The sequence below is a fragment of the Octopus bimaculoides genome, chromosome 25 (genome assembly GCF_046866305.1).
Source record: "Octopus bimaculoides isolate indiv1 chromosome 25, ASM4686630v1, whole genome shotgun sequence".
Taxonomy (NCBI): domain Eukaryota; kingdom Metazoa; phylum Mollusca; class Cephalopoda; order Octopoda; family Octopodidae; genus Octopus; species Octopus bimaculoides.
Window position 1 is genome coordinate 2,961,972 of NC_142952.1, and position 24,129 is coordinate 2,986,100.

The following is a 24,129-nucleotide window of genomic DNA, read 5'->3' on the forward strand; positions in this document are numbered from 1 at the left end:
CCAATGCATACTCCAATGCTGTCTTAAGGCTTGTGCACACTAGGGGGGGGGGGGGGGGCGTACGCACAGTTGCCTAGGAGCCTCACGGATCTCGGGGCCCATTTCCGTTCTAGTTATACTGTGACTTGTTAATGAATAAATATTATTGGGGGCCTAACGCATGAATTTGTCCAAGACCTTCATGGATCAAGGGGCGCAATTATCATCTATGTATGCTGTCAGTGAATAAATAGTCTATGGGGTGGCAGTAGAGTGATTTGTTCCGGGTCCTCACAGGTCTAGGGGTTCACTTATGATCTATGCATGCCGTGGTTTGCTGTCAATGAGTAAATATCGTAAGAATACTAAAGGGCCGGCATAGTACATTGACTTGTTTAGGGACCCAATTCTGATCTGTAGATTTAGTGGCTTGCTCTCAGTAAATATAGGGCCGGTGCGGGGAATTAATTTGCTCGGAGGCCTCACGAATCTAGGGGTCCACATGATCTATGTATGGCTTGCTGTCAACGAATAGATCCTATAGCGTCCAGTTCATTGATTTCTCCAAGAGCTTTGTGGATCTAGGGGCCCAGTTATGATCTATTTTGCCGCGGAGTGCTGTCAATAAATAGGGCCCTGATTCCTGCAATGCTTCCTCGAGACGCCAGACTGGGTGATCGCAGTGGTGGACCCAATTTGGGCCGGAGGCAGGGGGATCTGAGGGGTACGTGCCCCTCCTCAAGAAAAGAAGTGCGCCTTTCTAAATAATGTTATAACGCCCTTTTCTCCTGGAATTGTATTCCCTTCTGACCTTGTGCCCTCCTTTCGAAAAATTCCTTGGACCGTGCCTAGATCGAACTCAATATCTCACGATAGCGAGAACTGCTTGATTACACACACACACACACACACACAAGGTATCGCTTTGCAGCGTTTAGTCGAACACACCGACCTTGGTACTTATTCTATTGCTGTCTTTTGTCGAACCGCTAAGTTACAGAAGCGTAAACACGCTAACATCTATTGTTAAGCGTTGGCGGATGGCACAAACACACACACACTCACGCGACGCCGGGACCTATTGTAGAAAACGCAGGTCGAAGGCGCGCGCAGTAGGACTGAACCCGAAACCACGTGGTCGCACAGTGAGCTTCTTAATCCCACGCCCAATAACTCACTTCTTTCCCAGCCGTGTTCTACAGAACAGAACAGAACAGTCTTTTTTATTGAAGTCAAATCAAATTGATACACGTAGTATATTATTTTCTCATGCCGCCTTACGTAGCGAAAATAGGACTTGATTTACTGCTGTTGCCCCCCTCTCTCTCTCTCTCTTTCTTTCTCCATCTCTCTCTCTCTCTCTCTGTCTATCTACCTGTTTCGCTTTCTTTCTCTCTCTCTCTTTCTATTTATATATCTCCATCTCTTTCCCTTTCATTTGCTCTTTCTGTCTGTCTCCACCTCTCTCTTTCTTTTTCTGTTTATCTCTCTCTGTCTTTGGAACTATGCGCTCCCCCCCCCCCCCTCAGATACATCAAACTTTGTTGCATCATAACTTTGGTAAAAGTGCATATTTTAGATAAAAGTGTTTTCAGGTACATTTTAGCTGGTATCAATTATAATGTCAAGAAATGGGAAAAAGTAACAACCCACACAAAAAAAAAAATCTGTTTCCTAACTTTGTTTTCTCAATAATCTTGCATGAATTTTTTTTTCGTTTCGTTTATCTTTTCAATGAAATTTTTCAGGGATACATCTTAGGTGTTCTTAAAAATTATGTGCAGCGGGGGGGGGGGGGGGACTGAAAAATACAACCCCCCCCCAGATTTTTTAGGATCATAGGCACAGTGTCGAGCTGTTATTTTTAGCACATCTCACGACCACCTCATACCGTCCTCGTTTGTCACTGTCGTATTGATATTTCTCAATATCTTTCTCCCCATAAACACATTTAATGGTTTATTGCTGGGCCTTACGACTGATCGGCGTGCCAGCACCCGGCAGCAATGATAAACAGTCCAGTTGGAATCTAATGGGTTTAATTTCTTTCTTTAGAAATTAACCCATCTATGGATGATGTCGGATCTTGTTCAAAACGGGAGCACCAGTATTTTCTTAACGAAACACTTTGAAACTTGGGACACTGGTAGAATGTGTCATATAAAACATCTTTTTCTCTTAGTCTTCTTAACAAAAAAACGTACATCGCAAGTTATTTCATGTTAAAGTTGTCGTATTTCTGTAATTTCAACCAATGACTGACGTCCATTCAGCCGTAAAAATTAAGTGCTGACTACGTAAACAAACGATTCTCGGCGGTGATAAAATTATTATTTCCTTGTCAAAAAATGGCTGAAGCATATTGGCAGTAGCTAATAAACCTTTCTATTAGAGGCACAAGGCATGGTTTTTGAGGGAAGGAGCAAGTCGGTTAGGGAAAACGAACACACGTGTGTTGCCTCTGCAAAATGTCAGAAGTAATGGAGATTAAATACGCTTTACACCGCTTAAACTGCCAAAGGAGTAAGTGTAAACAGCTGAATACTTGTCAGTGATTGGTTGAAATTATCGAAATAAGACAATTTTTTACATGAAATAAATCCGAATACAAAAATTTTTTTCTGTTCTATAACACAAAATAGATAAGTATACGAAGTTTGAAAGTCTTTCGGTACCAAAAACACTACATAAAACATAAATGAAAACTGGTGCCCCCGTTTTGAACAAGATCCATGATATCAGCTAATAAACGCTTCCCTTAGGTTTGGTTATCGATCGCCACTATTTTGGATGACTATCCTCTCGTGGAGACATCGAGGCAACCTCGTATTTGTTTATGACTGCTTTAGACTCCAAAATATTTTACTAACACCAGTATAATAGTATAATTATAGAATGCTGTGTGTGAATTTTACCTGAGAATGTACCTTAAGAATGTAAAAATATAAAACAAAGCTATGTAGGCCAATGGGCCGACTTACAACCAAATCAACTTATGACCAGTCAGTCGGAACCAATTGTGGCCGGAAGTCCACGATGACCTGTATTGTATTTCAGTTTAATCTCCGTTCAGATTGACACTTTTATTATTTTTTTTTCTTTTATCTGTTTCAGGCTGTGACCATGCTGGGGCATTATTACCTTGAAGAAATTTTAGTCAAATGAATTGGCCTCACTATTTATATTTATTTTCAGTTTTCAAGTTTTTTTTCTTAAAAGAAACAGCTGAAGTTGACTTCTGTGTGTGTGTGCATTCATGTGTACAATGCGTGCGTGTGTGTGCATGTGTGTACAATGCGCGCATGTGCGTGTGTGTATAATGCACACATTCGTGTGCGTGCATGTGTGCAATGCACACATGCGTGTGTGTATTGTTGTTTTAACTGGCAGCTGCAATAGCTTGTCCTCTGACAACTCCAAACAAGGCAGAACCTGTTAGTACAGAAAATACATTCTCAGAAACATTCTTGTCAAAACAGTTTAATGCACCTCTCCCCCCCCACACACACACTCAGAGGCCTTACAACAAATAACACGAGTTTTTCCGGTTCTTAGTATACTGAAGCTACTCTCCAGGTGTTGTATTTTGGTTTTCTACCTGCTCCAATCTGTTCTTCGCCGTTCTAAGAGCTCTCAGTCGATGGTGCTCAGTGCATGCCCCGGCAGCGGTGAACACTTGGGACTGAACCTCAAACCATGTAGTTGGGAAGCAAACTTCTTACCACACAACCACACCTGTGCCTACTTCGGTGTGTCTTCAATTGTTGGGAGATTTCTTGCACCACACAAACCTTGTTTCTTTGAATTCATATTGTCTGTCTGTGTGTCCCTCCTCCTCTCCTCTCTGTCTGTGTGTCCCTCCTCCTCTCCTCTCTGTCTGTGTCTCGATCTCTCACTGTCTATGATTGCCTTTGTCTCTTTCTGTCTTTGTGGAGGTGCGTGGCTTAGTGGTTAGGGTGTTGGACTCGCGATCGTTAAGGTTGTGGTTTCAATCCCTGAACCGGGTGAGCTGTTGTGTTCTTGAGCAAGACACTTCATTTCACATTGCCCCAGTCCACTCAGCTGGCAAAAATGAGTTTAGCCTGGAGAGGGATGGGCCCTGCCAAGCTTTCTCGCCCAGGACACGCTGCATGGCTGCAGTGCCCCAACGACACCCTAAGGGGTTAAGGGACTTGTTATTGTTGTCAGTCTTTGTCTCTCTCTCTCTCTCTCCTTCTTTCGCTTTGTCTGTCACTGTTTTCTCTCTCTCCTTTCTTTTTCTCTTCCTTGGTCTCTTTTTCCCTGTGTCTGTCTGTCTGTCTTTGTCTCTCTGTCTATCTTTCTCTCTTTCTCTCTCTCACTTTTCTTCTCTGCCTGTCTGTGTCTCTCCCAGTCTCTGTTTATCTCTCCTGCCTGCCTGTCTCTGTCTGTCTCTCTCTCTTCCCTCCCACTTGATTTCTCTCTGTGCTTGTCTCTCTCTCCCTTTCTCCCCAATATATTTTTCTTCCTCTCTCCCTCTCTCTCACATCCCTTTCTCTCCCTCTCACTCATCCACGCTGTTAATTACACTCTCCTCTCCCCTACTCCCTACATCTCCACTATTTACTTTAACCAATCCTTCCTCCCCACTCCTCTTTTTCCCCCTTACTCTCCACTCAGCTGTCATCACAGAATTTACACATGTTGTTACATTGTTTTCTTAGCTCTAAACAAGTGTCTCTGTCTGTTCGTCTAAATATCACTGTGTACACTTGTGCACAGGGGATGCTTATGGTGCAGTGTGTGTGTGTGTGTGTGAGGTGGGGGTCGGGATTGTTCCATACTTAATTTCCTGCCATGTACAACAGATTTAATTAGGCATAAGTGACCCAGGCACATTTGTGGTGAAGGGAATGGGACAGGATTAGGGAAAGTGTGTAACAGAATTGCTCTGCAACCACCACCACCACAACAACAATGCCACCACTACCACAACCACCATTGCAACAATGCCACTACTACCACCAACACAACCACAACAATGCCACCACCACCACAACTACAACAACCTCCATCACAACGCCACCACTACCACAATCACAACCATCACCACCACCACCACCACCACAACGCCACTACAACCATCACATTACAACCACTGAAAACTGACATCGCAAACTGCTTGGACCATAATCATCACACACTGACAACACACTTACAGTATATATTTATTAACTTTTATCATCAAATTTCCTTAGAAAGCTGGCAGAATCGCTAGCACACTGGACGAAATGCTTAGCGGTATTTTACCTGTCGCTACGTTCTGAGTTCAAATTCCACTGAGGTTGACTTTGCCTTTCATCCTTTTGGGGTCGATAAATTAAGTACCAGTGAAACACTCGTAGTGGTGGTGGTGGTGGGGAGGTCGATGTAATCGATTACTTCCCTCCCCCACCCCAAATTTCAGACCTTGTGCTTTTGTCCCCATAATTGACCTGATTTAGCTACTAATACCTGGGGTCCCTAGTCCTAGTTTCCTCTTCTCCCTTTTGTTTGTCTTCCTTAATATTGCTGGTAAATGGGGTAAAGACCCCCTTTTGTCATGAATGACCATCGGATTGCACCTAGAAAGTTAACCTCACGACTGGCACAAACTGATTAAATTTTGGGATCAATCCGGTACTGGACAAAGATTCTGGACTATTTTCCCTGTTTTTTTACTGAAACTTTTCACAGTGGTCGGGTTCATTTTTAGTATTCTCGTTTGTGAGAGCAGTCAAGTTTATTTCAAATAGTCTCTCATTGAGAGGACGTTGGTGTTGCCTTGGCCGAGGTTTACACTCTCTGAGTGCTCGTTACATTTTATTATTATTGTTTTTACACAATTTTCTGTTTTTTTTTTAAAGAAATTTTTGTTTTTGTGTGTTTGTCGTTGCAGTTACGTTGATCAGCTCCATGTTGATGTTTGTCCTGTTTATATCAGAACTCAACTATTATCTTACCAAAGAAGTACATCCAGAACTGTTTGTTGACACATCCAGGGGACATAAAATACTCATTCACATCGATATTACTTTTCCAAAGCTGGCATGCTCACGTGAGTCAAACCACCTTCCATTGCTTCCATCTTTCTATTTTAATTCTCTCTCTCTCTCTTTTCTCTCTTCCCATCTTTGTCTCTCTCACTCTCTTTTCTGTTTTTCTTTCTCCCCCCCCTCTCACTTTTCTCTCTTCCTTCCTTTCTACCTCTTTCCCTCTTTTCTGCATTCCTTTCTCTGTCTCGTTCCCTTTCCCTCTCACCTCTCTGTCTCTCTCTTTTTTATTATTTTATCTTTTTTTTTTTGTTCCTTTTCAGTTCTCAGCACCGATGCCATGGATGCGTCGGGTGAACAACAGATCGATGTGGAACACAACTTGTTTAAGCGTCGGCTCACTTTGGATGGAGAACCCATCTCTACTGATGTGGAGAAACAAGGTAACCGAATCTGCCCCACTTCTCCTGCTTCTTGACAAACCCTTGTTCCAGCAACCCTTTAATCAGGGACCTTTCAACTACACCCATCCCATTTTATGTATTTAAGAATTATTTCTCTTTTATATATTTTAACCCTTTTGTTAACCATATTTCTGTTGAGATGCTCTCTGTTTCTTTCAATTAATTTGAAATATAACAAAGAATTTAGTAAAATAACTTAGTTAACATTAAGCTAGTGTTAGGAACATAAATTGTGACTAAGGTTTAATGGAATATTTTAATTCAAAACTTACGAAAACAAGACATTTATACTACAGAGCCAGATCCAGTTTCAGCCGGTTTGGTAATGAAAGGGTTAAGAATCGTTTCTCTATTATATATTTTAACCCTTTTGTTAATATTTCTGTTGTGATGCTCTGTGTTTCTTTCAATTAATTTGTACCACATCCTTGTGTTGTTGTTTTTCTCTTGTGTTTGTTCTCCGATTTTTTGTTTTACTATTTACCACATGCTCACACGGACCCGTGGCCTTCCGACTGACTTTGGACTACCTAATTTGCAGAATTCTTTCTACCATTGGATTACATTACTTTGTTCATTCAGAATATGCCATTTCTGCACCTTGGTTGTGAATCATTATATATATATATATATATATATATATATATATATATCTGTTTATAAATCATTATATATATATATATATATATATATATATATATATGTTTTTTTCTTATTTTTTTAAAAACGTTTTCACTCTTTACATAGAGACTCCCAAAAGAGGTGAGAAAAATTATTTCTTTCTTCCCGGATCTTTCAGTTGTTTCTGCTTATACATTTCCCCCGTTGCTCCTCAGTATGTCGTTCCCTGAAAGCCGGTGGAGCGACAGCTGGGAGATGGCACTTAACATTCGGCAATCAGAGTATTCTTTACTCAATGGAGTTCCTTTTATGCATAGTAATCAGAGTAACCTTCATAATTTTTCATTGAATTAGGTGCATATTTTGCCATAAAAGGAGAATGTTGCTATTGATCTATTTCATTCAGGGTAGGCACATCTCTGACACACATACACACACAATGGTATCATATGAAGGTATTATACCATTCAAGATATACTTCAATGTTTTACTTTGTTCTTGCAATATATTTCTCCTGTGGTATCATATTATGGATATTATGTATGCGAGGGGTTATTTTCATGTTATATTTATTGTTGCTGCGACATATATATATATATATATATATATATATATATATATATATATATATATTAGCATGGTATCATATATCAGTATTGTACTATGGTAGTAGTATCGTTACTTTGGTATCATATTTTATTCTGGTATTATATACGCTGGTGATGCATGCTGGGATATTTCAATATTGTGTTATTACTGCTGCGATATATAATATTTTTATGAAGGTATACTGTTCAGCATATGCTTCAATATTTTATGTTCTTACAATATATTTTTACCATGGTATCATGTCATCATCATCCTCATCATCGTCATTAAATGCCCGTTATCCATGCTTGCGTGGGGTTGGATGCTTTGACCAGAGCTGGTAAGCTGAGGGGCTGCACCAGACCCCAGTCTGATTTGGCATGGTTTCTACGGCTGGATGCTTTCACATGCCACTGGCACAGGTGCCAGTTGTGTGACACCAGTATCTGCTACAACTACGATTTCACTTGACTTGATGGAAAGGTGCTTTTTACATGCCACTGTAGATGTTGTAACGATGATTCTAATGAGGAAGATGTAATTACTGCAACATGTAGTGCTTTCAGTGTTTTTTTGTTTAGTTATGTGAGATTTTTAAGAGTCAGTTTACAATCACTTGTCATTGCAGTTTGATTGTAATGGTCGACTTCTGTCCCAACACTTTTATCACTCATCTGTTGTAGGACGCCTGTCTTTTGCAGCTGTTGCTCATCTCTTGTTTATTACAAACCACAAAAGCTTCTTCATTGCATGTGAAATTTTGACTTCTTTTCACAGCAGCAGAAACTTTTCTCTTCTATCATAAATTTACACACACACACACGTGTTTTTAAATGCATGTAGGCAAAGTGGCTGAGTTCGTTTTGAGCATTGGGTCTCACAGAGGCAGAATGGCTGAGTTCCTTTCAAGCTTTGGGCCTCATGGAGGCAAAGTGGCTGAGGGCCTCAACAAATTCTGCCTGACCCATGCCAGCATGGACAAATGGACATCAGAACAATAATGATGAGGGTAATTTAGCTATTAAAAAAAACAAAAACAAAGAACTAGCTCTCCATTGGTTACGACAATGAGTGTTCTTGTTGATCCGATTAACAGAACAGCCTGCTCATGAAATTAACATGTAAGTGGCTGAGTACTCCACAGATATGTGCACCCTTCATGTAGTTCTCAGGGAGATTCAGTATCCAGTGTATACGTTTTTTTTAAAGGTAGCATGTAAATTAAGGGAAATTTGGTTGCTATTTCTAGTATGTGTAGTGTCCACGTAGACACTTGTTCATTGTCTTGTATTTTTTAGATCACATGACCATTGATTAACTTCTCACCTTTTTTTTTTCTCTCTAGTGATAGGAGGGAAGAAAATCAACGTAACAGAGGTAAGACAAATTTTATTTTTCCTGTCTGTCTGTCTGTTTGTTTCTCTGTATCTGATGATGATGATGATGATGATGATGATGATGATGATCGTCATCTTCATGATCATGCTGGCATGGGTTGGACGGTTTGACAGGAACTGGCCAGGCTTCAATTGTCTGTTGTGGCATGGTTTCTACACCCGATTCCCTTCCTAACCCCAACAATTTTACAGAGTGTACTGGGTGCTTTTTATGTGGCACTGGCATGAGTACCATTATGTGGCATCAGCACAAGTGCCTTCCATGTGGTGCTGGCACGAGTACCATTACGTGACACTGGCATGAGAGCCATTATGTGACATCAGCACGAGTGCCTTTCATTCAGCCAGTGTTAGAAACATAATTTGTGACTAAGGTTTGGTGGAAGATTTTAATTCAGAACTTACGAAAACAAGACATTTGTACTACAGAGCCAGAGGCAGTTTCAGCAGGGTTGGTATCAAAAGGGTTAAGAATCATTCCTCTATTATATATTTTAACCGTTTCCTTACCGTAATTCTGTTGAGATGCTCTGGGTTTCTTTCAATTAATTTTAAATATAACAAAGAATTTAGTAAAATAAATTAGTTATCATTAAGCTAATGCTAGGAACATAAATTGTGACTAAGGTTTGGTGGAAAATTTTAATTCAAAACTTACAAAAACAAGACATTTGTACTACAGAGCCAGTAGCGGTTTCAGCTGGGTTGGTAAAGACCACTAACAAAAAAAAAAGGCAAAAACAAAGAAGCAAAAATTAATAAATAGTCTCTTTTTTCTTTTTTTCTGAAAGAACCCTGAAAAAGCTCTGTTAGATCCAAACCGCTGTGAAAGTTGCTACGGTGCTGAAACTACATCTGACAGGTAAGTTATACTTTTCTAATTACATTCTCTCTTCTGATACCTTTCTCTCAGACACTGTCTGTGTTTAGTTGTGTTGGTGTTATTGTTGCTGGATTTCCTCGTCGCTTTGCAGAGTACGGGTCTGTATAGACACCTAAATAAATATATAGCTTCAGGGAAATTAGACACGCAAGGGTCTTTTCTTCAGCTTGGCTTGAGGGTTGACCTAATTGTCCAACAGGATCCTCTCGAGCTCCCAGTGTTGCGTGTGTATTGTGGGAGGAAAGTAACTTAAGTCCAATCTAAACAAGTTTGTATGCTTCAGTACACACTTCATTTGCATAACAATGATATTAGAAAGACTCTCCAGCTGAATAAATTGTGTGTGTGTGTGTGTGTGTGTGTGGCTCTATGTGAATAGCTGTGCGTGTGTGGCTCTGAATATCTGTGTGTATGTGGGTGTGTGTGTATGGCTCTGTGAATAGCTGTGCTTATGGGCCTCTGTGTGTGTGTGTCTGCATGTGTGTCTGTGTGTGAGACTGTGAATAGCTGTGTGTGTGATTGTGTGTGGATCTATGCAAATAGCTGTGTGTGCGTGTGACTCTGTATGTTTTTGTCAGTGTGTGTGGGTGTATGCATGCATGTGTGAGTGGCTAAGGGTGTATGTGTGTGTGTCACTGTCTATGTCTGTGTGAGTAACTCTGTGTGTGTGTGAGAGAGAGAGAGAGAAACAGTGGCTATGTGTGTATGTGCGTGCACATGTATGTGTGTCTGTCTGTGTGTATTCATATGTGTATCCGTGTGTGTGTGTGTGTGTGTGTGTGTGTGTGTGTGTATCTGTGTATATAAGTCTGTGCGTCTCCGTGCCTGTGCCAGGCTGTGGCTGTCCTCTATTTCCCCCATTTGATAGTACTACAGCTGGGCCTCATCGGTAATCGTTATATTGGATTTCAGAAAAGTAAATTGATTTTAATTACACGTCTATCTCTGTCTCTTTGTTTACATTTAGCTGACATGTTTCCTGTCTTGGCATGTTTCATTTATTATTCCTCCTTTGTTATCGTTCTCGTTTGGCTCAGGTCAGCCCTTCTGAAACAAGCCATTAGTCCAAGGACACTCCAGATGTGACCACCTCGTCTTTCTTTTCTGGTATATAACAGGGTATTTGTCATCTTGCAAGGCTTGTCACTGGAACCTACTCTGGTGACCGAGAGAGTGGCTAAACCATTGTCCAAGCCTTTGTCTCTCAAATCCAGTGGCCTGCAACTGTCTCACTATCATTTCATTTCTTGATCTAGTTTATATTTTACACCAGTGTCGCCTTCCTGGCACTTGTGCCAGTGGCACGTAAAAAGACATAAAAGCACCCACTACACTCTCGGAGTGGTTGGCGTTTGGAAGGGCATCCAGCTGTAGAAACTCTGCCAGATCAGATTGGAGCCTGGTGTTGCCATCCGGTTTCACCAGTCCTCAGTCAAATCGTCCAACCCATGCTAGCATGGAAAGCGGACGTTAAACGATGATGATGATGATAATGATATGAAGCATGCCTGCGTGGTTTACAAAGTTTGCTTCCCAACCTTGTGGTGTTGAATCAGCCCAACTGCATGACACATTGGCCAAGTGTCTTCTGTTATAGCTCTGAGCTGACTCTGAGTTTTGAGAGTGGATTTGGTGAATGGAAACTGAAAGCTTCTTCTATATGAATGCTTGTAAACACACACACACACACACACTGCATGATCAATGTATTATATACTATTAGTCTGTCTATACTTTATTTGGTGTCACCTCTCTCTCTCTCTCTCTCTCTCTCTCTCCAGCTGTTGTAACACTTGTGAAAGTGTCCGTGAAGCATACAGAAAGAAAGGATGGGCTTTTAAGCCTGCAGAAGTGGAGCAGTGCCAGAGAGAGGGCTGGGACGAAAAGATGAAGGAGCAGCAAAACGAGGGCTGTCAGCTCTTCGGTACGTTGGAGGTCAACAAGGTCAGTAATATTGATGTTTAACCCTAGGTCATTTCTCGCCTTGTCTTATAACTAATGTTTCTCATTCTTTGTCCTGATTTCCTCAAGCGATAAAGTCTTTCAAGTCTCTTCCTCTCTCTCTGCCTCACCAGCGGCTTACTGCTGTTTCTATCTCTTTTGGCTGATGCTGGTGTCACATAACTGGCACCCATGCCGGTGGCACATAGGGCCTCACAGAGGCAAAGCAGCTTAGCTCCTTTTGGGTGCTGGCCCCTCACAGAGGCAATGACCAAGACCTTTGGCATTATGTCATGCTTGAGAAGAAGACCCATCAAGCTGAGAAAAATCGCAGTCATGGCAGGTACCGGTGTCACGCAAATGGCACCCATGCCAGTGGCACGTAAAAGTACCCATTACACTCTCGGAGTGATTGGCATTAGGATGGGCATCCAGCTGTAGAAACCCTGCCAAATCAGACTGGAGCCCAGTGCAGCCTTCCAGGTTGCCAGCCCTGGTCAAACCATCAAAGCCATGCCAGCATGGATGACAGACATTAAATGATGACGAGGATGATGATGATGTATGGCAAAGATGGATGGAGTGTGGGGAAATGTTTATATTATTTATGTTGATTCTTTTGTTTTTCAGGTTGCTGGAAATTTCCATTTTGCTCCTGGGAAAAGTTTTAATCAGCACCATGTACATGGTAAGTTGTCTTAGAATGTACCACATGTTGAAGTTGGTGTGGCCACAGAATAACAGTTAGTTTCTGCACTTGTTGAAGTTAATGTTATCCCTCCACACTGAGTTTAGTTTGAACCCAAACACACAGTGGCTGATGTTATCCCACACACTAAGGCTAATGTTATCCCACACTCACTGTAGTTACTGTTAACCCATACGCTGTGGTTGGTGTTAACCCACATACTGAAAATGTGGTTATCCCACATTGGTAATATTTTGTGTACCCTTATACCCACACACACGTCATATTTGCAAACAGGTTGGTGGTATCCCACACATCGCAATTGAAATTGGTGTCCACAATGTCTGATATTTGTTTCTACTTCTTTGTCTATTTCAGTCCATGATTTGCAATCTCTGGGTGGACAAAAGGTAAGCGCCATTTGTTTTTACTCTCGTTTTTTTTGTATTTGATAACACTTTCTTTTTTTCCAGTTTGTTTCTATGTCCCTTTCTCCATACTGACACTCATCATCATCATCCAGAGTTTTAAATCCATAGCAACTGAGGTAAGCAGGTGCAGCCCACCCCAACCTTTGGGCTGGATGGTGCCCATTCTCCTTTGCTATCATGAGGCTTTTTTGGACCTGGATTTTCTACAGGGAGCATGCCCTTGCTTACCCCCAACCTTAGTTTCTAGACATGAGTGGTCCAGAGACACTGGGTAGACAAATATATTATTGAGGTGTTGTTTTACAGCAGGGTCCCCTTCCTGTTGCTAACCCATACCTGTCTTTCAAGTAAAGGGTCTCTTATTTGATGTGTCTTCAAAGGCATGAGATGAGCTGAGGATTTGTCAATAGGGGGATCTAACACCAATACAGCCCTCTGACTCATTGGGTCCTGTTGAGCTGTCCAACCCATACCAGCATGGAATACAGATGTTAAGTAATGATGATGATGCTGCCCTATGCTTTGTTACTTTTGTAGAAGCGAGCAAGAACTGAAAACACAATGTCTAGCCCAAAGCTGCCTCCTTCAATATTACTCTTTCATTCTATTTTGTCTTGAATGTTACTTGGTGACCTAACTAGTTGCTGGTGAAAAAGGCATTCATTGGTGTTGGTCATAGAAACCTTGCCAAACCAGACTTTAGAATCCAATACAGCCCTCTGACTCATTGGGTCCTGTTGAGCTGTCCAACCCATACCAGCATGGAATACGGATGTTAAGTAATGATGATGATGATGATGTCGAAAAGGAGGAGGAAGGGCATCCAGCTGTAGAAAATCTACTTCAAATTCCATCTGAATCGTTTTAACATGGAAAAGTGGATATTAAAATGAGTCAAATCAATTTTTGTTAAAGAAATTTGCATAGAATGAATCTGATTAGAAAAAGAAAGAAAAAACAAAATTTTATGTTTTCTGTTTTTTTTTTCAAGTTTAACATGTCGCACAAAGTGAAGACATTATCCTTTGGGAAACCTTATCCAGGAATTATGAATCCGTTGGATGGTGTACATGTAATGGCAGACAAAGGTCAGGATTTTCGGTTTCTTTTACTCCCTTTTTCTTCCTTTATTGCATTTTGATTTTCATTCTGTTTGGTGTATCCTGAATATGGGGGACAATGCATGTCAGTGTACGATTTGGCTATGTGGTTAAGAAGCTCACGTTGCAACCATGTGGCCATGTAGTTAAGAAGCTCACGTTGCAACCATGTGGCTTTGAATTCAATCCCACAGAGTAGTACCTTCAATGTCTTTTATTATAACCCAAGGCTGAGCAAAGCCTTGTGAGTGGATTTGGTAGACGGAAATTGAAAGAAGGCTGCTATGGTCATGTGATGTGTATGGATGAGGACAGCTGTGTAAAGAAGATCTCTAGCTGTGAAGAGAACCTGTGGTAGAGGTAGACCTAGGAAGACATGGGATGAGGTGGTGAAGCATGATCTTCGAATGTTGGGCCTCACAGAGGCAATGACTAGTGACCAAGTCATTTAGCGATATGCTATGCTTGAGAAGAGTGGTCAAGCCAAGTGAAACCATAGTCATGGCTGACGCCAGTGTCACGTAACTGGCACCTTGTATATTCTTTTCTGTCTTAAGCAGCTTGGTTGGTTTTCATGGCCTATTCTTGTATTTTAAAATCTTTTTACCTTGTTTTGTAATTGTCATTTTTAAAAGAAAAAAAAAAGGGGGTTAACTCTTGAAGAACATTGTTATGGATTGTCATCATCCTCCTTGTCTTAACATTTGCTTTTTCCTATGGCTGGATGCTCTTTCTGTTGCCAAACCTCACCTGTTTCCAAGCTTTCACAGAATATTGATTTCAAACTTTGACAGAAGGCCAACAATTTCAAGGAAGCAGTAAATCAATTGCACTAACCCCAGTACGCAACTGGTACTTATTTTATTGACCCCGAAAGTATGAAATGCAAAGCTGACCTCGGTGACATTTGAACTCAGAATGTAAAGACAGACAAAATGTTTGCCAAGCACTTTGCCTGACCTTCCAACAATTCTGTCAGTTTGCCACCTTGAACTTCCACAGAATATTCATTTCTTTATTACCCACAGAGGGGACAAACAGGGATAGACAAAGGGATTAAGTCAATTTCATCAACCCCGGTGCATAACTGGTACTTATTTTAATCGACCCCGAAATGATGAAAGGCAAAAATCGACCTCAGCGGAATTTGAATTCGGAATGTAACGGCAGATGAAATACCGCTAAGCATTTCGCTCAGCATGCTAATAATTCTGCCAGCTCCCTTTCACAGAATATTGGAAATGAAAGACATTACTGTATGATGGTGACATTCATTTCGAAATAGCTTGTGATGTCACAACAAAGAGACACCAACACTCATCACATGAACCAATCATTTTCATTGGTTTAACATCTGTTCTTCCATGCTTGCATGGGTTAGCTGGAATTTTGTGGAGGCAGATTTTGTGTTGCCAACCCTCACCCATTTCCTTACGACTGCATGTGTCCAATGAAGATTGGAAATGTGTAACAATATTTGTATAATGGCAACAGATGTTAATGGTGATGATGATGATGAAAAGAAAGTAAGATCTAAGAAACGATAAATTTTTGGTAAACTTTATTATAAAATATCAATCCTTCTTGTCTGATCATACACAGTTTGTCAACATCACCACCACCATCATCATCATTATTATTACTCCATAGGAAGCAAAGAGGGAAATGGTGGAAGAGTCATTGAAATAAATTTAAAGTATCTGGTTGATGCTGCTCTAATTCTAGCATCGTATACCCGTACCAATTGCCATAAATGTGCCAAATGTTCCTCCTCCTTGAATCATTGTTTTGCCCACATTCTGAACCAGTTCTCGGCCTCGTAAACCAAATCTGAAATTGAAATGAAAATGTTTATAAATATTTTTGATGGCCCGATATATATATATATATATATATATATATATACATACATACATACAAAAAGAGATAAAGTATTAGAAAAAAAAAATAAATAAAAATTCTCAGCATGGCAGTAAATCTAAGTGAAAAAGTTAACAATGAGTGGCTGTGTGGTAAGAAGCTTGCTTCCCAACCACATGGTTCTGGGTTCAGTCCCACTGCGTAGCACCTTGGGCAAGTGTCTTCTACTATAGCCCCAGACCAACCAAAGCCTTGTGAATGGATCTGGTAGAAGGAAACTGAAAGAAGCCCATCAAATACATATATGTATGTATTTGTGTGTCTGTCCTTCCCCCTCCATCGCTTGACAACTGATGTTTGCCAAAGAGGTTTGGCAACAGGAAAGGCATCTGGTCATAAAAATGTTGTCCAACCCATGCAAGCACGGAAAAGCAGACTTTTTTTGTTGTCTTACCTAAGTGCAGAAAATCCACCAAATAATGCTCCTGACGCCATTCCAACACACATTCCTATCATGAAGCCAACTTTTATACGGTCAAAACAGCTAACTCCAGCCATGGTTTAGAGAATACTGGAAGGAAAATAAACACACATTGTAACCAAAAGTTTGTGAAAACGTTTATTAAAAGAAAAAAAAACAAACTGATTTAATATTATGTTAAAATGAAGAAAATCAAAAAAAAAAAAAAAAAATAGCGTTAATGTGAAGTTAAAATGAAAAAAAAAAATCAAATCTAGCAATAATTTACAGCTTATCAGAATTTAATGTCCATTTTCCATGCTGGCATGGGTTGGACGGTTTGACTGGAGGTCTGGAAAGCTAGAAGACTGCACCAGGCTCCAATCTGATCTGTTTCTACAGCTGGATGCCCTTCTTACCGCCAACCACTCAGAGTGTAGTGGTTACTTTTTGCATGCCACCAGCACAGGAGCCAGTCAGGCGGGCCTGGCATCAATCACATTTGGATGGTGCATTTTACATGCCACCGGCACGGAAGCCAGTCAGAGGATATTGGCATCAGCCACGTTCGGATGGTGCTTTTTATGTGCCACCAGCACAGGAGCCAGTCAGTGGGGGTACTGGCATCAGCCACGTTCAGATGGTGCTTCTTCTAACGGGCATGATGGGTCGATAAGTAAGCAACTTCGCTTTTGCCATCCGGTTTCATCAGTCCTCAGTCAAATCGTCCAACCCATGCTAGCATGGAAAGCGGACGTTAAACGATGATGATGATGATATCTGGTCTGTTAATTATTACCACTGCTATATGTAGTTGACGAAAATCGCATTCACATTTTTTGTAGAAGTCGATAATAAAGAAATTACAAGCATTGACAATTATACGGTTGGAAGGAATTTGACCAGATCCATTATCAGGACAGGACCCTTCCATCAAATGGTTTTAATTCCACTTTATAAACGAAAGTTGAATTATAACATTGCATAACGGAAATTTTGACCTCGCATTTACACGCGACTGTTTTAAGCGACGTGTTGGAAGAATCGGTAGGGCATCGGGCAAAATATTGTGTGTTGTCTCGTTACGGCATTTAATGTTTTGAGTTCAAATCCTGCTGAAGTCAAATTTGCTTCACCTTTCTCGTATCGGTAATATAATAACATCAATCAAGTACATCGGTCCAGTGTAATATTTCATTATAGCTAAGGCGGTGAGCTGGCAGAATCGTTAACGCACCGGACAAAATGCTTTGCAGCATTTCGTCCGTCTTTACGTTCTAAGTTAAAATTCCGCCGAGGTCGACTTAGCCTTTCACCCCTTTCGGAGATCGATAAAATAAGAACCAGTTCAGTCCTGAAGTCGATGTAATCGACTTCTCTCCGCCTCCGAAATAGCTGGCCTTTTGCTAAAATTTGAAACCTAGGAAAGGAATTATAAAAAGACTAGACCTGCTCCATCTGGGGCGCAAAACAACACCACCGAGCACTTAAGATAGTCAGACATAGAAATGGTATAAATAAAAATAGGTGAAGAGGGGGGGATATATTGTTATCGTTTGTTTTTGAATAAGTGTGATGGTGGAGGTGGTGTAAGAATGTCTGTGTTTTGTATGTCAGGGTGAAATTATAGTTATTTAGGTTTTGAACGAAAGACTGTTGCTGATTTTATCTTGTGTTATTATGTTCTTTGAAACAATGATTTCACACATCATGTTCTGTGTTATATTAAATGGCCCTCCCTTTCTGAACGTGTAGTGTAAGTGTGTGAGAGGTGACTGGAAGGCAAGGAACAACGACCATGAAAGAGACTTAGAAGGTCACGTAGTTGACTTCAGATTGTCTGGTTTTCAAATGAAATACAGGAATAGAATATACACAACATGCATGAGGACACATAGACACACACATACGAAGTCTATTTGTTGTTTCTAGACCATTGCCCTTCATTCATGTTTTTTTTGGGGGAATTTACGGTATATGTCGATGTACCACTGTATATATTAACAATGGAAAGAAACAAGACAACGTGCGTGTGTGTGTGAATAGATGTCTTGTCTTTTCGTTTATATCTCCCTACATATTTTTTAAAGTTTGGTGAGCAGAATTCTTGAGGAATGAAAAGCAGTTTAAGATTTCGGACAACCTTAAGAAAATAAGATAGGGGAGTTGGACAAAAAAGAAAGAAAAAAAACAGGCTTTATGCATGTCATATAAACCCCTCATAACTTTTTAATTTTTGTAATTTTCAGTAAATTTTTGTGAATTTGTGTTCTACACACGGGGATTCATACCATTATGCAAACATTAAAAAATAAAATTTTTTTGGTGAGTGATTAAGGACTATTTAACTTATTTTTAGCACGTCTCACAACCACCTCATACCATCCTCGTTTGTCACTGACGTATTGTTTGTTTTTCAGTATCTTTCGCCCCATAAACACATTTAAGGGGATTGCTGGGATTTGAACCAAAAATTCGGACAATCCGTATTTTAAACTCTGATTTAAAAAGAAAGATTCGAAAAATTAAAATTTTTCTAAAAATCCAGGAAAAAAAAAATTTTTAATATGTTTTCTATAGTCGTGTGAATTCCCCCGTGTATAGAATACAAATTCGCAAAGGTTTTCTGAAAATTTCAAAAAATAAAAAAGTTATGAGGGGTTAATATTGAGTGCTTAAAGCAGAATTCCTCCAAAACACACACACAATATATAATATATATTGTGTGTGTGTGTGTGTGTGTGTCTGGTGTGTTTTACTTGTAAGATTCAATGACATATTGAAATATACATAAACCGAGAGAAGCTAGAAATTATGAATGAAGGAAGGCCACGAGAGAGAGAGAGAGAGAAACTAATAATGTGTACATGCACGTGCATGTTGGAAATTATTACAACGAGTGTAAAATATTACTATTGTGAAATTCATTTAAATATTGCAATCAATTTCGATATTAACAGAGAAACAAAGAACCTTTCTTTTATTTTTTTCTCCGCCTCCGAATGATTAAAGCTGTTTTAAATAAAATCAAAAGCTCAACGTACTTTTAATAAACTTGTAGTTCTATGTCCATTACGAGTTTTGCTTTCAAAGGAACCGGGATTTGGCCGTTCGAAGAGCCGGATTCTCACAACTTTCAGGGAGTAGGGGTGGATGCAGAACTACCAGGACACTTGTGTATTTATGCCTAATTACTGAGATGGTAATTTAGTTAATGTGGTCAGTATACAGTTTATGTACATGTATTACAGTACAAAGGGCAGCTGTTCATACACCGAAGGCCTTGGGGTATTTCGTTTCGACAGGGCTATCACCAAACTTGCAACAGTCTTCTAGTAATTTTCTAATTAGAATCAAATAAAACCATGAAATGTTAAAAAAAACCCTCCAAAATCCCGGCGCCGAGGTCAACTTTGCTTTCATCTTTCCATAATCGATAAAATAAAATAACGTACCAATCAAGTACTGAGGTCGATATAATCGATAAACGAACCCCCTGGCTTTGTGTTTAACTTCGAAACTATTCTATAATAATTATTAATTCCGTTTGTGTGTGAAGAAAGCGAAGTTAGGGAGACAACAGACTTGACCCTTTAGCATTCAGATTGCTCTGTCGAATATATTGCTTATTTATTTATCGTTTTTTGAATTAATCATGGATTATCTCGTAGCTTCAAAATTTCCATGATACGAGTTGTTTATTTTTTTAGAATAACATTTGACATTGTAGGGTAGACGTGAGAAGCCAGGTTTGGTGGCTTTGGGCATAAACCAGGGAGATTATTGGGGTCAGATATGGCCAGTTTATATATATATGCTAAAGGGTTTTTAAGCAGTTAAGTTCAGTATAAAACTAGTTAAAGAAAGCAGCGGGGAGGGGGAGGTTTGTCTTAAAAGAAATAGAAAAGTAGTGGAATGTTTGGTAGAAGAAAAAAAAATATATTAAAAAGCAGCAATATGGTTATTTACAGGACGGAATTGGTTTACATAAGAGACAATGTATGCGTATTTACAAACCTGATAATCTCCCGATTCTTTGTGCAATCTAATCCGAGGGACAGAGCAGACTATTAATATTTATATTCCAGGGGTACCTTGCCTTGTCTTGTCTTGTCTTTTATTTTCTCTCACACACGGCTTGTTCTCTTTGAACGTCACTTCCGGTTTCGTAGTTGTCTCCCTTCCCTGCTTCTGGTTGGCTTTCTTCTCTTCCTTTCTTTCCTGAAAAACTTTTTCTCTAACTTGTTTTTCCTTTATTACTTTCTCTCTAATTCACTAATTCTTAGTCTTTCTTTTGCTCTGCAATATTTTTCTTACCTTCTTTACTCCACTTTCATCCCTCCTCCCGTCTCCCTTTCTTTATTTTTTCTTTACTTCTGCACCTATCACTGTCTGGATGTCCACCAGAAAGATTTCAACTCAGCACAGCCAACTCAAGAACGTCTTGTCAACTGTTTTGCAGTGCTGCTGCTAATTACAGTGGCAAGTTGTTTTCACCCTGTAAATTGACGTGGTTATTTGAGGGCTGATGGTTCTTATCACTAGCACAGCATTAATGATGGGTCTTGAATGCTGACGACCTACGTTGGCTAGAGACTATCATAATATAAAGAAAAAAAAATGACATTTTTATGTATTAATTAATTTGCTTATATATTTATTTATTTGTGTCTTTGCAGAACAAATGATGTTTCAGTATTTTGTGAAGATCGTACCAACAATGTATGTAAAAATTGATGGAAGTGTAAGTAATCATCTTTGTTGCTCTTGTGGCTGTGTATCCCTAAGTAAACTCTTGATCCAGCAGACCTGTAATTTTAGGCAACACTCCAACTGTGACCATCCCTTCTTCATGGTACATGTTATCTAGAGCTACAGCAATATCTTTATCTAATGCAGTAAGAATGGGGAATTTGGCTGCTATTTCCTGTTGTTTTACAGTTATGTAGGACTACATTGAGTGATGGCAGTTTAAGTTTAGCTGTTATGTTTAGCACACTGAGTGATAATGATAATAAAAAAATATATAGGTGTTTATTTATGTATTGTATATCTTACAGATTGTGCATAGCAACCAGTTCTCAGTGACCCGACATTCCAAAGTGGTCTCTTCAGGTTTCGGTGACTCTGGTCTACCAGGAATGTTCATTATGTATGAACTCTCTCCAATGATGGTCAGTTATACAGAGAAACAGAGGTGAGTGAACCTGAGACAAGAATTCTTCAACCTTTCTCTTGCTTGCTTTTCTATTTTCTCTTACATTAGTTGGTCTCTCTCTCTCTCTATATATATAGTTGAAATTTATTGAAAAACAATGGATGAAGACAGGTGTATAAACAAGTAGGTGTATTAGTTTGACGCTCAGGAAGGTGAGAAAGTCTTTTACATTTCGTGACTGTGCTCTTCAACAGACAGAAACACAAGGAAATAAACAGAGAGAGAATTAAAAAAAAACTTTTGGAGTTAGCCGTCAATCATGGCGATATGTATATATATAAAATCATGATATATATATATATGTAATCTTATGCTTGCTCATACACACATGCACTTGCACACACACACAAGCTGGGTTACTATTATCTCCCCTTCCAGTCAATGACATGTGAAACTGTTAATCCAGACGTTTTTTCTCTCCTCATTCCTTTCTGTTGAAGAGCATAGGCTCGAAACATCAAACACTCTTCCATTTTTTCTCAGCATCAAACTAATACACCATTTTTGTTGTTTCCTCACCTATCTCTGTCTTTTGCACCTTACACCAGACTAATAATGACAAAATTATAATGTCCCCCAAGTTCTTCATAATGTTTGATCCCTCTCCTCCTCTTTTTTTTGCAGATCTTTCATGCATTTTCTCACAGGTGTCTGTGCAATTATAGGTGGGATATTTACAGGTGAGTTTTATTTTACCTCTCTTTGCTGATGAAGTATTCTTGTTTTGCTTTTTATCTGTGTTCCAGTTCCTGCTCTTAGCCATTTCTTAAGACTTACAAGAAACGTATCTAAGTCTAAAAGGAGATGAGAGAAAGGATAGAAATGTGCTGTGATGTCTGATTATGTAATGCAAATTCATTATGTGTGAGAGGCATTCAAATACAGAGACCTTCAACAGTCGTGGCTGTGTGGTAAGAAGTTTGCTTCCCAACCGTGTGGTTCTGGGTTCAGTGCCACTGTGCGACACCTCGGGCATGTGTCTTCTACTATAGCCTTGTGAATGGATTTGGTAGTTGGAAACTGAAAGAAGCCCATTGTATGTGTGTATATATTCACATATAGGTATATGTGTGCATAAATGTGTTGTTGGTTTGTTTACATCCCTGTAACTTAGTGGTTTGGCAAAAGAGGTTGATAGAATAAGTACCAGGCTTAAAAAAAGAAGCACTGGGGTCAATTCATTCGACAAAATACTCTCCAAGGTGGTGCCCCAGTATGGCCATAGGCAAATGACTGAAAAATGGTAAAGGTACCATCACCATCGCCATGGGTCAATCACTGCCTTCTGAGTGGATCTGGTTGACAAAAACTGTACAAAGCCCATCATATATATATATGTATGTGTGTGTGTGTTTGGATGTTGACGTTCCATGCTTGTCACCATTTGACTGAAAACGGTGATGTTGTTTACATTACTTGTTGATGTTGGGTTGCTCTGTGTTATTGAAGACTTGCTTGGAAAACCGATATGGGTTGGAGACAGGAAGAGCATCCCTGTTGTTTCAATTTTCTGTGAAGAACATATCTGGCCTTGGGGGAATATTACCTTGCTTGACCAGATGGGTATTTGACCATAGACAATCTGCATCAATGAATTTCTGTCTGACCTCATGCAAGCATTTAAAAGTGGATATCTAAGTGATGATGATGATGATGATGATGGCGGTGGTGATGATAATGAATTTCATTAGAATTCTTCTTATTCCATCTTTATTAATTTTCTAAATTAAATTAAATGCTTGTCATTTGTGAAAAAAAAAACCCCGAAAACAACACAAATAATTATAAATTCAAAGTATTGGCTCTTTTCTCTCATCGTGTGTCTTCTTGTGATGTATTTCAGTGGCGGGACTCATCGATTCCATGATTTACCATTCATCGAGAGCAATTCAGAAAAAGATAGAACTTGGAAAAACTTCATGACACGTGACTCAATAAATTCCTCTTCTGAGAGAAAAAAAAAAAAAAAAGACAAAATTCAGAAAAACTCATTTCCTTTTGTTGTCTTTTTCTTTAATGTTTTGTTGCCCCTCCCCTCTATTTTGTCTGTCTCTCTCTTCCCTTTACTCTTGCTCACTGCCTCTCTTGATTACTCAGTCTCTTCCCCCTCTCTGTCACTCGCTTGCTGTCTCACTTCCTCCCCCTCCCCCCTCCCTGTCTCACTTGCTCATTGTCTGTCTGTTTGTCCGGACTCTTTGTCAGTTGATAATTAAAATAAAAAGTTGTTGCTGTTATTGCTTAAATGGATTTCAAGATGTTAATTTATTAATTTCGAAATAAATTTAATTGGGTAAAGGGGCTTGACATTGTGTTGAGGGAAAGAGGCATCCATGACATGGAGTAGAGAGTGTAATTGTAATGCTTTTCTGTGGTTAGTTGAAGGGAAGGTGAAGAATGAGACAGAAAGAGGGAGAGAGAAGCGTCCGTGATGTGAGGTTGGGGAACTTTGCCGTTCGTCCTTTCAAGGTTGATAAATACTCTTGAAGGGTGTTATCAATTTAGATCCCTT

General features: G+C 39.7%; 2 protein-coding genes across 3 annotated transcripts in view; one reads left to right on the forward strand and one right to left on the reverse strand.

Moving 5' to 3' along the window:
• LOC106868763 (endoplasmic reticulum-Golgi intermediate compartment protein 3) overlaps window positions 1-23,863 on the forward strand; it is a 34,535-nt gene extending 10,672 nt beyond the window's left edge. Inside the window, exons 2-14 of one of the 2 annotated variants that reach the window (XM_089342338.1) lie at window positions 5,876-6,034; window positions 6,293-6,412; window positions 7,181-7,195; window positions 8,988-9,019; window positions 9,831-9,901; window positions 11,704-11,866; window positions 12,494-12,551; window positions 12,930-12,961; window positions 13,974-14,070; window positions 21,082-21,146; window positions 21,463-21,599; window positions 22,245-22,300; window positions 23,464-23,863. In XM_089342338.1, the coding sequence (XP_089198464.1) occupies window positions 5,876-6,034; window positions 6,293-6,412; window positions 7,181-7,195; window positions 8,988-9,019; window positions 9,831-9,901; window positions 11,704-11,866; window positions 12,494-12,551; window positions 12,930-12,961; window positions 13,974-14,070; window positions 21,082-21,146; window positions 21,463-21,599; window positions 22,245-22,300; window positions 23,464-23,543 (1,085 nt within the window). In that variant the 3' untranslated portion in view covers window positions 23,544-23,863. The remainder of the gene's footprint in view (window positions 1-5,875; window positions 6,035-6,292; window positions 6,413-7,180; window positions 7,196-8,987; window positions 9,020-9,830; window positions 9,902-11,703; window positions 11,867-12,493; window positions 12,552-12,929; window positions 12,962-13,973; window positions 14,071-21,081; window positions 21,147-21,462; window positions 21,600-22,244; window positions 22,301-23,463) is intronic. The other variant, XM_089342339.1, reaches the window with a different exon arrangement.
• Window positions 15,627-20,560, reverse strand: LOC149131051 (reactive oxygen species modulator 1-like). The gene is made up of 3 exons (XM_089342340.1): window positions 20,420-20,560; window positions 16,397-16,513; window positions 15,627-15,912 (listed from the first exon to the last, which is right to left on the reverse strand). Exons 2-3 carry the CDS (start codon window positions 16,498-16,500, stop codon window positions 15,804-15,806), a joined length of 213 nt encoding a protein of 70 aa, XP_089198466.1. The 5' UTR covers window positions 16,501-16,513; window positions 20,420-20,560; the 3' UTR covers window positions 15,627-15,803.
• Window positions 23,864-24,129: the final 266 nt, after the last annotated feature.